Below are 14,229 nucleotides of genomic sequence, written 5' to 3'. Positions count from 1 at the left end.
CAGATGGTACCCCAAATAACTGGTCTCCTGTTGCACCCTCTCACACTTTGCTTATAGAAATATATGCAGACCCATCCAATTCTTCTTCGGAATGATAACCAGATTGCTGATCCACTGTCTCATAGAGGTTTCCATCACAATCACTCCCAGCCATTTCAAATTTTCAGTGTCGCCTTTCTCACCTGTTGCTTGCCTATGCATAAATAGCTTTTATTGTTTATCTTGTTACTTTGTCAGTTGTTGAATGTCTTGTTGCCATTCTGACAGTGCTCTTTGTTGTTAGTTTACTTTGTCTTTTCATTAAAACATCCCTGCACTTAGATCCTTGTGGGTGGGTGGGTTAGGGTTGGGGGCTGTGCTTCTCAAGCTCCAGTGACTGCAGAGCTTCGGTCCCCATTTACACTATCAGCCTGCACCATCTCAGCTGGAGCTGTCTCAGGGGGAAGACACTGGCATCCCGTGTGGCCTCTCCAGCTCTGTGGCCTCTTCGCTCTCTAGCACTCTTCAGCTCGGTGGCCTCAGCACTCCCCAGTCAGGCAACGTCAGTGGCACCCCCCCAGCCAAGTGGTCTGAGCAGCTCCCACTGAAAGGGCTACAGCACTCGTTCTTCTTGATTTGCCCATGGAGTTCGTTCCTGGGCTTGTTACTCTGCGGACTTTTATTTTATAGTTTCCATTTTCTTTTTATTCTATGTTCACTTCCTGTGCTCCAAAATGATAATAGTAAATACTCAATTTTCAGTTAAAGGAGGTTCATCATTGAATTCAGTGATGTCATCATCCAGCTCAGTTCAGTTTAAATAGTGTCTGTGCTATCAAGTCGACAATATTGCAGGAAATTAAGAGTCCCCAACTAAGCAAGCCAGAGGCAACAGCATGAGACAGAAGTGCTAAGGGGAGAGATGCAGAGCAAACGGGTTAAATGAAAAGAGTTCCAGAAACTGAAGGGATATAGCTCACGTAGTGACTGCTTCTTGAGTCTTTCTCAGATCTGACGGATGATGACTTCAATGAAAACAGGTGGGTGACAGGTAGGAGTCCAGGTGAGTGAGTCAGGTAAGGAGTAGCGTAGTGAACTCAAGACCAGACAAAGTGCAACTGCAGTGACTGAGTATTTGAGCTAGTGTTGATGAGGTGGTGACAGGTGCGGCTGATTAGTAATCCGGTGATTGTGAACGGGTGTGTAGGGTGATTGGGCCTGACGAAGCTGGACTATCCCTGACAGTACCCCCTCCCCCACGGGCGGCTCCCGATGCCCGCTGCCGACATCGAGGATGGCCGCGGCCCCTGGGAGCGGGACGGTCTGGGTGAAGGTCATGGAAGTCTCTGAGGAGTAAGGGATCTAGAACATCGTCTCTACGCACCCATGATCTCTCCTCGGGGCCGAATCCCTCCCAGTCCACGAGATATTTCTAGGCGGCCTAGACGCCGAGAGTCCAGAAGAGAGTTGACTCAGTAGATGGTTTCTTCTTCAGCGATCTCGGGAGGAGGAGGTAAGTGGGATTCGTCAGACCCTGTGGGAGAAGCAGACAGAGGGTTAACACAGGGTTTGAGTAGAGAGACAGGGAAGGTTGGTGCTATACGGTAGTGTGAAGGGAGTTCAAGCCTGTAGGTGACGTCGTTGATCTGCCTCCTGATGGTGAATGGTCCAATGTAGCGGGGACTCAGCTTGTGGCAAGGCAGTCGGAGACGAATATCCCGCATCGATAACCACACCTTATCTCCAGGTTGGTATTGTGGAGCGGGTCAGCGGTGAACGTCTGCTTGGGCTTGGTGTCTCTGAACCGCCTGCTGTAGATGGACATGCACTGAGTCTCAGACCCTCTCGCTCTCTCTGAACCAATGATCAACCGCTGGAACGTCAGATGGTTCTCCCGTCCAAGGGAACAGGGGAGGTTGGTACATGAGTACGCACTGAAAAGGGGTGAGGCCGGTGGTTTGCTGCCTGAGGGAGTTTTGTGTGTACTCGGCCCAGGGAAGGTAAAGGCTCCAGCGGTTCTGGTTGTTGTGACAATAGCTACGAAGATATCTCCCGATCTCCTGAATTTTTCGCTCAGTCTGGCCATTTGATTGTGGATGATATCCGGAGGTGAGGCTTACTGATACTCCGAGGAGTTGGAAGGCCTGCCAGACCCGGGAGATAAATTGGGGCCCACGATCAGAGACGATGTCCTCAGGAATCCCGAAATTGCGAAAGACTTGATTGAATAACTGCATTGCTGTTTCCATGGCAGTAGGTAGTTTTCTGAGGGGGAGAAGTTTGCATCCCTTAGAGAATCGGTCGACAACTACGAGTATGCATGTGTAAGATTCGGACTCGGCGAGATCTGTGACAAAGTCGAGTCCGATGTGGGACCAGGGCCGGTGAGGTATGGGAAGTGGTACCAGTTTTCCTTGTGGCAGCTGACGGGGAGATTTGGTGATGGCACAGACTGAGCATCCTTGTACAAAACGTTTGACTTCTCTGGCCATATTGGGCCACCAGTAGCAGGTTTCGAGGAGCGAGAGGGTTTGCTGGCTGCCTGGATGTCCAGAGCCCGGAGAGAAGTGCAGCGAGTCCAGAAGGGTATTGTGGAGAGTGGATGGAACATAGACTTTCCCTTCTGGACCTCCCAGCGGAGCAGGTTCTGATTGGGTGGCTCGACGGATCTCTTCGTTCCACTGGATGGGACCCACAATGATGGCTGGAGGGAGAATAGTCTCAGAGGGTAGTAATCGTTCAGTGGAGCGGTACAGAAGGCCTCCTTCAGTCTTTCAAAACTCTCGAGGGCATCGGGAGTCCAGGACAGAGACTTGGGCTTGTTTCGGAGCATTGAAATTAAAACGGCGATGTTATGACTGAAGTGGTGTATGAAACGACGGTAGAACTTTGAGAATCCCAGAAAGCGTTGGAGTTCTTTAACGGTTTTGGGCTTTGGCCAGTTATGAATGGCTTGGACCTTCTTGTCATCCATCTGGATAACCTGGAGGCTGATCACATATCCGAGGAACTTGGTGGTGGAAAGGTGGAACTCGCACTTCTCCAGCTTGAGATAGGGGTGGTATTTTCTCAGCTGTTGCAGGACCTGCTCCACGTGATGGCGATGTTCAGCCAGGTTCTGGGAGTAGATGAGAATGTCGTCGATGTAAACGATCACAGAGCGATGAAGGAACTCCCGGAACACCTCGTTCATAAATCCTTGGAATACAAAAGGTGAGTTGGATAATCCATATGGCATAACAAGTTATTCATAGTGTCCATACGCCATAGTGGGCGTTATGAAAGCGGTCTTCCACTCGTCACCATGGTGGATACGAACGAGGTTATAGGCACTTCGCAGATCCAGCTTGGAGAAGATACAAGCTCCACGAAGTTCCTCCAGGGCAGCCGGCACTAGTGGAAGGGGATATGGGTATTTGACAGTTTGAGAGTTGAGAGTTCTGTAATCAATACAAGGCCGCAAGCCTCCGTCCTTTTTGCCCACGAAAAAGAAACTGGATGCTGCCAGTGATGTGGAGGGATGGATGAAGCCTTGCTGGAGAGCCTCCTTAATGTAGTCCTCCATAGCTCCTTGCTCCGGGATGGACAATGGATACACTCTACCCTTTGGGAGCTGAGCTCCAGGCAGCAAATCTATGGCACAGTCCCATGGCCGATGAGATGGTAATTTAGAAGCGGCCGCTTGCTGAACACATCCTGAAACGCCCGGTATTCCGAGGGAATGCTGTGAGGTTCGGTGGGTTCAGGGCTCTCTATGGAGGTAGCACAGACAGGGAGGAGACAAGGTGGCAGTGGACGAATTTTGGCCATACAGTTCAAAAGACAGTACTCACTCCATTGTAGAAATTCGTTGGTGGTCCAGTTAACTATGGGAGAGTGTTGGGATAACCAGGGGCGTCCCAGGATGATCTCCATGGTGGAATCCTCTAGCACCAGAAAAGACATGAGGTCCTCATGAAGGCACGCAATACGGAGTGTGATGGTGGGGGAGCATAATTGGATTTTACCACGACCCAATGGCTTTCCTTGGATGGAGAGGATATTCAGAACATGAGCATTCTTCAGCGGTTTTAGTTTAAGTCTTTGGAGTGTGTTGCGGGATATGAAGTTACCCAAAGAACCAGAGTCTACAAGGGCTTGCGCTGAAAGGGATGGGTGAGATGACATTAATAATACATTCATTCGAGTCAATGTAGCAATTTGAAGACTGAGCTGAATAGTACTCACCGTGGGTCGTGCTGGTCGGATAGGACATGAGCGAATCAAATGTCCATGCTCCCCACAATATAGACATAGCCCGGATGTAATCCTCCGTGTTCGCTCCGCATGGGTGAGATGGTACGAATCCACTTGCATGGGTTCAGGTGCTGGAGGCGGTGAGGCGGATGTGGGCGGTGAGGAGAGTGGCATGGCATTTTTACAGGCATGGAGATGTTGGGAGATTTTGATAGTCTTCTGAATGAAGTTTTCCATGCCCACTGTATCATTAAAAATCACCATTTGTAGACGAATGTCGGCATTAAGCCCTTGACGAAATGCGGTAAGTAAGGCCACTTCATTCCATCCACTAGTCACCGCCAGAGTGCGGAATTTGACGGCATACTCGCTCACTGAAACCGTGCCTTGACTGATGCGGAAGAGCTGATCATGAACAGAGATTTCCACGGCTGCGTGACCGAACACCTCCTTGAATTGGGATGTAAATGTCGATAGAGTGCGAATGGCCTGGCTGTTAACTTCCCACATAGACTGGGCCCAGCAAGTTAAATTCAGCTACGACAACTGCCATTAAAATGTGTTAAAAGCTTTCTATTCAAATATGTTTTACAAGTCAATGTTATTGTATTTGATGACTGTGTAATTTTAATGCAAATGAAAAAAAATAATTATTTTAGTTGACAACACAACGCCAGAATGCAAAATTTTATTTGTGATTAACAAGTGCAAATTTCACATTGAAAATGGAATGAATAACTTTACATTCAAATGGACTGGCAAGACAAGACTATGACTAGGAACTAAGGACTAGAAACTAGGGCAGGAAACTGGCTCCGTAATGTGCTACCACTAGGAGAGTGATATACGCAAACAATACTCGGCAGTTTGAAAAGGATCTGAGTGGGGGTAATATAGTGAGTGTGTGAAAGTCAGTGTAACGGAAGGGTGACCTCTGGTGGTGATCGAACGGAAGTCCATGGACAGGATTCGTGACATAGCCCCCCCCCAAGGAGTGGCTTCCAGATGCTCCTAAAACAGTAAAATCCAGGAAGGTGGTGGAGCGGACACGGAACGGGGGGGGGATGGAGGGCCAGGTCCACGAGGAAGTGGAGAGACCGGGGACTGAGGCAGAGTTGTCAGAGCAGAGCACCAAGGCAGAACTGGCAAAGCAGGTCCGAAGATCCCCACGGCGGAGCAGAAGACTACCAGAGCAGGACTGAAGACCACCAGGCAAGAGCAGACAGAGCAGAAGACCACCACGGAGGAGCAGAAGACCACCAGGCCGGAGCAGACAGAGCAGAAGACCACCATGGAGGAGCAGAAGAATACCATGGCCGAAGCAGACAGGACAGAAGCCCTCCAGGGTCGGAGCAGATGGGACAGAGGCCCACCAGGGCAGAGCAGGCGGAACAGAAGCCCACCATGGCGGAGAAGAAGACCTCCACGGTGGAGCAGACGGAGCGGGGACCCATGGCAGAGACTGGGGCCTAGGAAGAAAACAGAGACAGACAACACAGGCAGTGCATTCATGGTCTCAGGGACCGAGGCAGGGAACACAAGATGTTCATCAATAGTCCCCCTGGTGACCATTGAACGGGCAGACAGCTCACTGATTGAAACGGGATAGACAGACAGTTCACAAACAGGCTTAATGACTGGGACTGGCAAGGCAGATGGTTCAACAGGGAAAACAGAACAAGCAGTCTTTGAGAGTCAATGTAACGGAAGAGTGACCTCTGGTGGCGATCGAACGGAAGTCCATGGACAGGATTCGTGACTCCCGCCAAGCAATACGAAATACCTCTAGTTTTGTTTTCCTCCAGCTGCGCTCCATTTTCCGGGCTTTCCCTGCATTTATCACATGTGAATCCCTCATCGCCGACAAAGAGAGCTAAACTATACATGTGGCAAGCGGTGCAAACAATAATAGCAGGAGAAGAAGCCATTACTCACCGTGATTGAAGAATGACTCTGACTTACCACTGTTGTTTGATGAACTCTTGAAAAAACGGAGCGAGAGAGAAAAGAAACAGAGCGAGAGAAAAAAAGAAAACAGCAATAGACACGAATGGAAACACGAATAACAAGCTAACCACTAATGAATGCTAACGCGCTGCACGCTCGCTGCACTCGCTGTTTTAGAATAAAAGCGAATGATCAAATTAATCAGATTAGTTTGATAGATAATATCAGAAATATGGTGGGAATTAAGTTATATTTTATCACTTTAAACAACAGAGAGTGATAGTAAGATAGAGATTCAACAAAAAAGCAAAGCTACACAGAGCTACAATCACAAACCACTCAGCAGTACGGTACAAAGGAAACGGATACAATCACCCCTGCTCTGCCTCTCAGACTGTCTTATAAAATGACAGTCATATAAACATAAACAAAAGTACAACTAAAATGTCCCAGGCCTGGTCCTCTCTCGTCCTTTACTGTTGCACTTCTTTTATCCTTCCGGAGCTCATCTGCAGGACTCGAAATGCAGATGTTGCTAATTATCATTTTCTCCACTGGCCTTGCTCACTCCCACAGCTCTCGGCCCCACCCCACTCATCACAGATCTACCTTCTCCTCCCCATCATGGTGGACAGTAGCAGGTCTTGGACTCTGGTGAACAGCAACGACCCCTCCGTTGCCTGTCGGACTACAGCCGCCCCTCCATCCTCTAGCATGCTCTTGTTACTTTGTCAGTTGTTAAATGTCATATTGCTGTTCTGCCAATGTTTCCCTTTGTTGTTCTCGTTGTTCCTTGTTGTTAGTTTACTTTGCCTTTTCATTAAAACATCCTTGCACTTATGCTCCTGCATGTTTCCTGCTTCTCCCACAACATTACACCATGCACCCAGGACACATTTTCTCCTTCACTTCAGCTCCAGAGTACCACGTAGTAGTACCACGCCTAGCTTAAGCTCCAGTGAGAATATGTTAGTCTTGCAATAACCAAGTTTTGTTTACAGAAAAGGAAAACTTTTATACAGAAATCCTCCAACGTTTTTCTTTACAAATCCTCGTTTATTATTTGTGACCAGTGTGTTTCTCTTTCAATTTGGTGAAACTGCTCTATCTTATCCTGAGACTATAGGTGTGATAAGTAGTAGAGAGCTTGAGGGGTACACATAACTCTTTCAATATTTGCTCAAACACATTGGATGTACTGTATATTTGGTCATTAGGTAAATCAAACATATTAAAAACCCTGTCAGTTCCTTTAGCACTAGTTTAGCTTTAAAGTACTTCATTGTCTGGTTGTGGTGCATGAAGCCAATGCTGATGAACTGTCTAACCTATCTGCTCACTTTTCATCTGTATTCCCTTCATAGTAACTCATGCCTAATAACAAATGTTTTGGATACTGTTTTTATTTCCCATTCAGATACTGTTTAGTGTGAAATCTCAGTTCACTCTGAGCCCATTTGAGCTGTCAGGACATCCTCTTTAAAGGTGACAGGGAGGAGTTGCAATGCTTAAATAAAATATATAATTAACTAACTAACTAATTCATTCATTCATTTTTGTGATATGGTCTCTACTAATGAGCTTATGACCTGAATCAAGTCACCTAAATAAGGTGTGTTCAATTAGGGAGAGAGACAATAGTGTGCTGTTGGAGAGGCTCCAGGATCAGTTTTGTGCATCACTAAGCTTGCAAGCTACAGACAGTAAATGTAAAATCTGTCCCGAGGTAACTGTAATGTGACATGTTCTTTCATTAACATCTTTCCATTGTTGAAACACAACATTTCCCCCATCTCCCAGTAAAACTTGATCTTATGAGTTTTCTGAATAGGTTTAAAATTCAAAAACGTTTAGTTAAAAACTATTTGAAGAATTTGTAGTATGATAAAAAAATCTACCTAAATATCTACCTAAATATCGCCCCTAAACTGTAGTATCATTTTGCTTTCTTATGATACTGTGTTAGACTCTTTTGAGGCCAATCAGCACCTTTAACTGGACCAAGCTGTTAAAACTCTCCAGAGAGTTTATTAGCACTTGGAAGGAAAAAAAAATCTGTCATCAGTAATGATGTCTCATTAAACATATGTTTGAAGCCTAGCAATTAAAGGTGTTAAATGCACAGATAAGAAATAAACTTGTGATGATGCAACCAGAGCTATTGTAGCTTGTATCCATTACATCCAGGTTACTCATCATTACCCTAAACAATTGTACTGCTTTTGTAGAAAACATACACTAGATTAATACTTTTGTTTTGTGCAATAAAAAAGTCTGCTTCATGATAAACCTAATCAATGAAATCAGTGAAACTAATCAATTATTAATGCAGGGTCAATTTTAACATTTACCCACTTATATAATAAATAGATAATAACATATCTTAACAATTATTACCATTTTATCAACCCCTTTTATAGAACTATTTACTCACTATGTATACAGTAATTTTAAAGAAATTAATATTTAATTGCAGTTTTTCAGTCCTTAGTCCTGTGGTCAATTTTCTGGCAGATTCACACTTCTCACAGAATCACTCATTGAGAGACATGGAGACTACTAAGGCGTTTAGAGTCATTCAGTGTTACTGAAATCAGCTCAGAACCAGGGGTGGCGTTTCCGTATGGCAGTTGCCATACCCTAGCCAGTCAGGTGTACTGTGGAAAATTGTCCAAACTTCATATCTCCATTGTTGAAACACAACATTTCCCCCATCTCCCAGTAAAACTTGATCTTATGAGTTTTCTGAATAGGTTTAAAATTCAAAAACGTTTAGTTAAAAACTATTTGAAGAATTTGTAGTATGATAAAAAATCTACCTAAATATCTACCTAAATATCGCCCCTAAACTGTAGTATCATTTTGCTTTCTTATGATACTGTGTTAGACTCTTTTGAGGCCAATCAGCACCTTTAACTGGACCAAGCTGTTAAAACTCTCCAGAGAGTTTATTAGCACTTGGAAGGAAAAAAAAATCTGTCATCAGTAATGATGTCTCATTAAACATATGTTTGAAGCCTAGCAATTAAAGGTGTTAAATGCACAGATAAGAAATAAACTTGTGATGATGCAACCAGAGCTATTGTAGCTTGTATCCATTACATCCAGGTTACTCATCATTACCCTAAACAATTGTACTGCTTTTGTAGAAAACATACACTAGATTAATACTTTTGTTTTGTGCAATAAAAAAGTCTGCTTCATGATAAACCTAATCAATGAAATCAGTGAAACTAATCAATTATTAATGCAGGGTCAATTTTAACATTTACCCACTTATATAATAAATAGATAATAACATATCTTAACAATTATTACCATTTTATCAACCCCTTTTATAGAACTATTTACTCACTATGTATACAGTAATTTTAAAGAAATTAATATTTAATTGCAGTTTTTCAGTCCTTAGTCCTGTGGTCAATTTTCTGGCAGATCCACACTTCTCACAGAATCACTCATTGAGAGACATGGAGACTACTAAGGCGTTTAGAGTCATTCAGTGTTACTGAAATCAGCTCAGAACCAGGGGTGGCGTTTCCGTATGGCAGTTGCCATACCCTAGCCAGTCAGGTGTACCGTGGAAAATTGTCCAAACTTCATATCTCTATATATTTTGTTATTATTATTTTAAATAAGTGCTATTGGGCTTCCTTATGTCTGTTTGAGGGTTTTACAAATATGTTTTCCAATGAAAAGCATTTAAAAGAGCTTGTCACAATGCTATTTGATCCTCAAAATTTCAGCAAAACCTCGTAATTTCACCCTGCCTCCATTCAGAATGAAGCACTGTGCACAGTCTGGAGATGCTTGTTCCGCTTGTTCGCAATGCAAGGGTAAATAAATAAGTATTTAGTTCAGTCATGAAACTCTAGATGGCGCAGGCTGACGGGGTGTTAACATAACTGATTATATCAGAGAGTTAAATGACATGGCACAAGCTGATTGGTTCATGCTGCATATGCAGCCAATGAGCTTACTGCCTTGCATTGTTGTTATGGCTGTCTAGCATTCACTTGAGATACTTGCAGCAGCAGTATGTCTTAAATACTCACGGCACCGTATCGCCATATTCATTGGCAGTAGCAAGTTCCTATACTTGCTTGCAGCAGCAGCAATAATCTACAACTACAGCAATAACCAACAGCAGCAGCAATTCAGCAGCAGCAGCAGCAGCATAGCAGATCCATGCTAAAATCTTCAGAGAATTCTCATGATTGAACTGATATTTGAATAAATACAGCATTTTCTTTACTCATACACTATGTATGTAAAGGCTAATATTTTTTGTGTGTTTGAAGAGTAGAGAAGTGTCTTTGCTTTTGCCATCTAGTTGTAGCCAATAGGCCTATACTTTTGTACATTTTAAATATAGCGCTTCATCGTTTATGTAATGATATTTTGGCCAAATGTCAAGAAAAACTATAGTGCCCATATACCTACAATAAAAGTTAGAACCTGTAAGTTGATGAAAGCGTTTAATGTGATGCGCTTGCTGCCTCAGATACAGCCGTTCTAATGACAGACAAAAGACAGATCTCCGTTATTCGCTGGTCAAAAACCAACTCCATTTGTTCTTGATTTTCATAAAATGTTAAGTGTCTGATAAAGCCAAAATACAAACTCTGACGAGTTTAATTATTTAAAAAAAATTCCCTTTCTATCTTTTTTCCCTATATTTCAGTGCTTAGTGGTGTGCCGTTGGATATTTTTACTTATCAAAACTGATAACTATGAATTTGTTTTGACTACATTTGAAGGACACATAAAACGTATCATGTGTAGTCACTTTTATTTCTATAATAAAAATGTATACTATAATATACCATAATAAAAATAGTTTCAAAGCAGCTTTACAGCGATAAGTGTGATTACAGAGTGATTCAAAGATGCAATGAGATCAATTCTGCTGTAAATCACCTCTAGAAAACTGTAGTGTTGCTCAGCTGAGGTCAGTTCAGTGTTGATTCAGCTCAGTTTAATGACTGTGTAAAGATCATCAATTATGAAAGTAGTTAAATTCATCTATAAAGCAGCTCTGTAGAATACATCATCATTATCAGTTCAGTTCTCATTCAATAGTGTCTGTACAATCAATTCAATAATACTGCTGAATATTACTCATCACTAACATGATGTTGTGCTCACTAGGACTGTCACTATATGCCCCAACCAGAGGCCCACAGTATCAAAGAAGCAGTCTACAGTGTCATGCTTCAAAGACTACCACCATGATACATGAAGTGTTTTAAAAGATGGGCCATGGTTCACCTCGAAGCACTCGTTGGCCTTACATGAAGACTGAAGAGTCACAGAGGAAGTCAAAGAGAGATGTGTGAGGAAAGCAACGTTCATCAGGAAGGACCCCTTTCACCCTTCCTCCCATCCAAGAAGAGGCTAAGAATTATTCAGACTAGCACCTTTAAACTCAAGAAATGCTTCCTCCTGCAAGCAGCTAGACTCACTGTGAACACCTCCATAATTAAAATCATCACCTTCCCACTGCTGCTACTCACAAACTGTAATTGTCAGAATTGATCATAATTCAGTTTTGACAAAATTATGTACTGTTTAAAGGCTAGCTCTGTACTGGAAATGACTCTGTACATAATTTTAAAATATCCAGATCATTGATTAATTGATTGATTGGTTACGTGTTAGCGTGCTAATCATTTTGAGCGCAATGGAAGGCAGTGGATTAGACTAATTGTTCTAATAGCATTAATATGTGTTAGGACATATGCTGTAATCATGGGCAAAATATAAGAGTAAATAAGCATCATTGGATTCACTAATCCTCTAAACTGTATAGATCAGATTGATCCGGTCTATGAATATGTACTAGTGGGTGGGTTTGAGAGCTGAATAATGAAACCTCATGTTGAATGGGCTGGTCGCTTAAGTATAAAGCGGAGTCATGTCAGTGTCAAGGATCAGGGAGCTAAACTGACAAGCATCCTCACACAGAGTCTACTCTTCAATATCCATCCATCATGGAAGTGTCTGATTGGGGCGTGACAAATGTGGACAATCAAACAGTCCAATACTGCTTTCCAGACAACAATTTGTCTTGTACCAAAAGTATCAGACCAGAAGCAGAGTACATTGTTGTGTACATTTTCATTTCTGTAACATCAGTGTTCACCGTGTTTCTGAACTTGTTGGTGATTGTCTCCATCTCACACTTCAAGCAGCTCCACACTCCGACCAATGTGCTGATCCTCTCTCTGGCTGTGGCTGATCTCATCGCAGGATTGATTCTCATGCCAGTGCAGGGAATGAAACTCATTGAGCCATGCTGGTACTTTGGAGAAATATTCTGTTCAATATTCCCTCTTATTCTGTATGTGATTGTCGTAGCATCTCTTGGTAATATGATTATTATATCCGTGGATCGGTACATTGCTGTGAATGACCCTTTGCGATATCCACTGAAGGTCAATACTAACAGAGTTGTTGTTTCTATTGTTGTAAACTGGTTATTCTCATTCGTATATTCATTTTATCTATTGTATGACTTTTTACTCCATCCAGAGAGAAACCACACATGTATTGGAGAATGTGTACTTGTTGTTACACTGGAAAATATAATAATAGATACTTTAGTTTGTTTAGTGGCACCTTGCTGTATAATTATTCCTTTGTATATGAAAATCTGCTTTGTAGCAAAACGGCAAGCTAAGCATTTAAATTCAGTCACAGAAAAAAAGGCCAAATCAGAAAAAAAGGCTGCAAGAACCTTAGGGATTGTAGTAATGGTTTATCTTCTTTTTTGGATGCCATACTACATAGTTACTCTTTCTTTTGGGCATGATGAAAATGATGCTCTTATAATTAACGTAATGTATTGGATGTTATGCATGAATTCCTGCATGAATCCACTTATCTATGCAATGTTTTATCAATGGTTTAGAGTGTCAGCAAAATACATTTTGACATTGAAAATATTTGAACCTTCATCAGAGTACTTCAATCTGTTCCCAGAAGAGAAATGACCATTTAAATGCTTGCATGAGTAGCATGAAGAACAAATGTAAATAAGATCATCTGTCTTCAAATGGAATAGTTAGGGTTCTTGTGTTAAGCACTCTCTCGTAAAACTTTGGATGACACCAGTGCAACAATTATGTCAGTAAAAAATTTTAATGTACTGCCTAGTATGTATGTATGCTTATTGTGAACATACTGTATTTGTGTGAGTGACACTATCTGTCTCTATTTGCTCTCTTGAAGGCCTTAAATGGCTAAAATCAACTACAACAATATCTCTGAAACTTTTTTTCCAGAGGAAGAAAAACTTTTTTTTCAAGATAATGCAGTTGTGATATATAATCATTATTTGTTAACAAGCTGTTTATGTCTACTGTTTCCCAAGCAGTGCCTGTTTAAACAAGCACATTGTCATCTAAGACAAGGCAATAGAGAGAAATTTGAGAGGCACAACCCTGAGCACCATGAAATAGAGTTTCAAAAATACTTTTCACAATAAAGTATTTTTTTTAATGTGGAGCCCTCTTTCATTTGCATGACATGAAATGCACAGGCTGTGGGAACTGATGAGACAATATTTATGAGTTATCTGTAACAGAACAAATGACAAACCATTTTGCAAACCATCAGTTATAATAATTATGTTTAAAATATGCTGATTTGAGGAACATATCTAGCTAGAAAATTTTTTTTTTTCTGTTGTAATGAAATGGACTTAAAAATTCTGTGTTCAGATAAGTGTTTGTGTGATGTGTTTGAAAAATTATACAGTGTGAAAGTATTGCCCCTTGTCTGAATTTCTGCATTGTGCAAGTTTTTAAAATTGCATGTTGTCATATTTCATAGTGGTTGGAAAAGCAAGGCAAGTTGATTTATATATAGCACATTTTGTTCACAATGGTTGTTTATGTTGACTCGATAAATAGAAGATTTTTAAAAGATGTTTACTTTTAAAAGCTATCATTCAAAATTACCAACATGAAAAAAGGCATTTACCACAAAAAGAAAAACAATAATACAGGCCATATCATGACCAAATAAACACCAACCTACCAGAGTCATCTAATCTCACAATAC

General features: G+C 42.1%; 2 protein-coding genes across 2 annotated transcripts; one reads left to right on the top strand and one right to left on the bottom strand.

The window, feature by feature from the left end:
• Nucleotides 1–3,223: 3,223 nt before the first annotated feature.
• Nucleotides 3,224–3,544, bottom strand: LOC107565910 (RNA-directed DNA polymerase homolog). Its single transcript, XM_016251207.1, has one exon. The coding sequence runs from the start codon at nucleotides 3,542–3,544 to the stop codon at nucleotides 3,224–3,226; it is 321 nt and encodes a 106-aa protein (XP_016106693.1).
• An 8,611-nt stretch (nucleotides 3,545–12,155) lies between these two features.
• LOC107565908 (trace amine-associated receptor 6) lies at nucleotides 12,156–13,157 on the top strand. Its single transcript, XM_016251206.1, has one exon. The coding sequence runs from the start codon at nucleotides 12,156–12,158 to the stop codon at nucleotides 13,155–13,157; it is 1,002 nt and encodes a 333-aa protein (XP_016106692.1).
• Nucleotides 13,158–14,229: the final 1,072 nt, after the last annotated feature.

Source organism: Sinocyclocheilus grahami, unplaced genomic scaffold (genome assembly GCF_001515645.1).
Source record: "Sinocyclocheilus grahami isolate Dianchi unplaced genomic scaffold, SAMN03320097.WGS_v1.1 scaffold1034.1, whole genome shotgun sequence".
Classification (NCBI taxonomy): domain Eukaryota; kingdom Metazoa; phylum Chordata; class Actinopteri; order Cypriniformes; family Cyprinidae; genus Sinocyclocheilus; species Sinocyclocheilus grahami.
The sequence above is the reverse complement of the archived record's forward strand: the minus strand, read 5'-3'. Positions and strand labels throughout refer to the sequence as shown.

Coding starts and splice junctions, on each gene's coding strand:
- LOC107565910 (XM_016251207.1), bottom strand. CDS start 3,544: ATGGAGGACTACATTAAGGAGGCTCTCCAGCAAGGCTTCATCCATCCC.
- LOC107565908 (XM_016251206.1), top strand. CDS start 12,156: ATGGAAGTGTCTGATTGGGGCGTGACAAATGTGGACAATCAAACAGTC.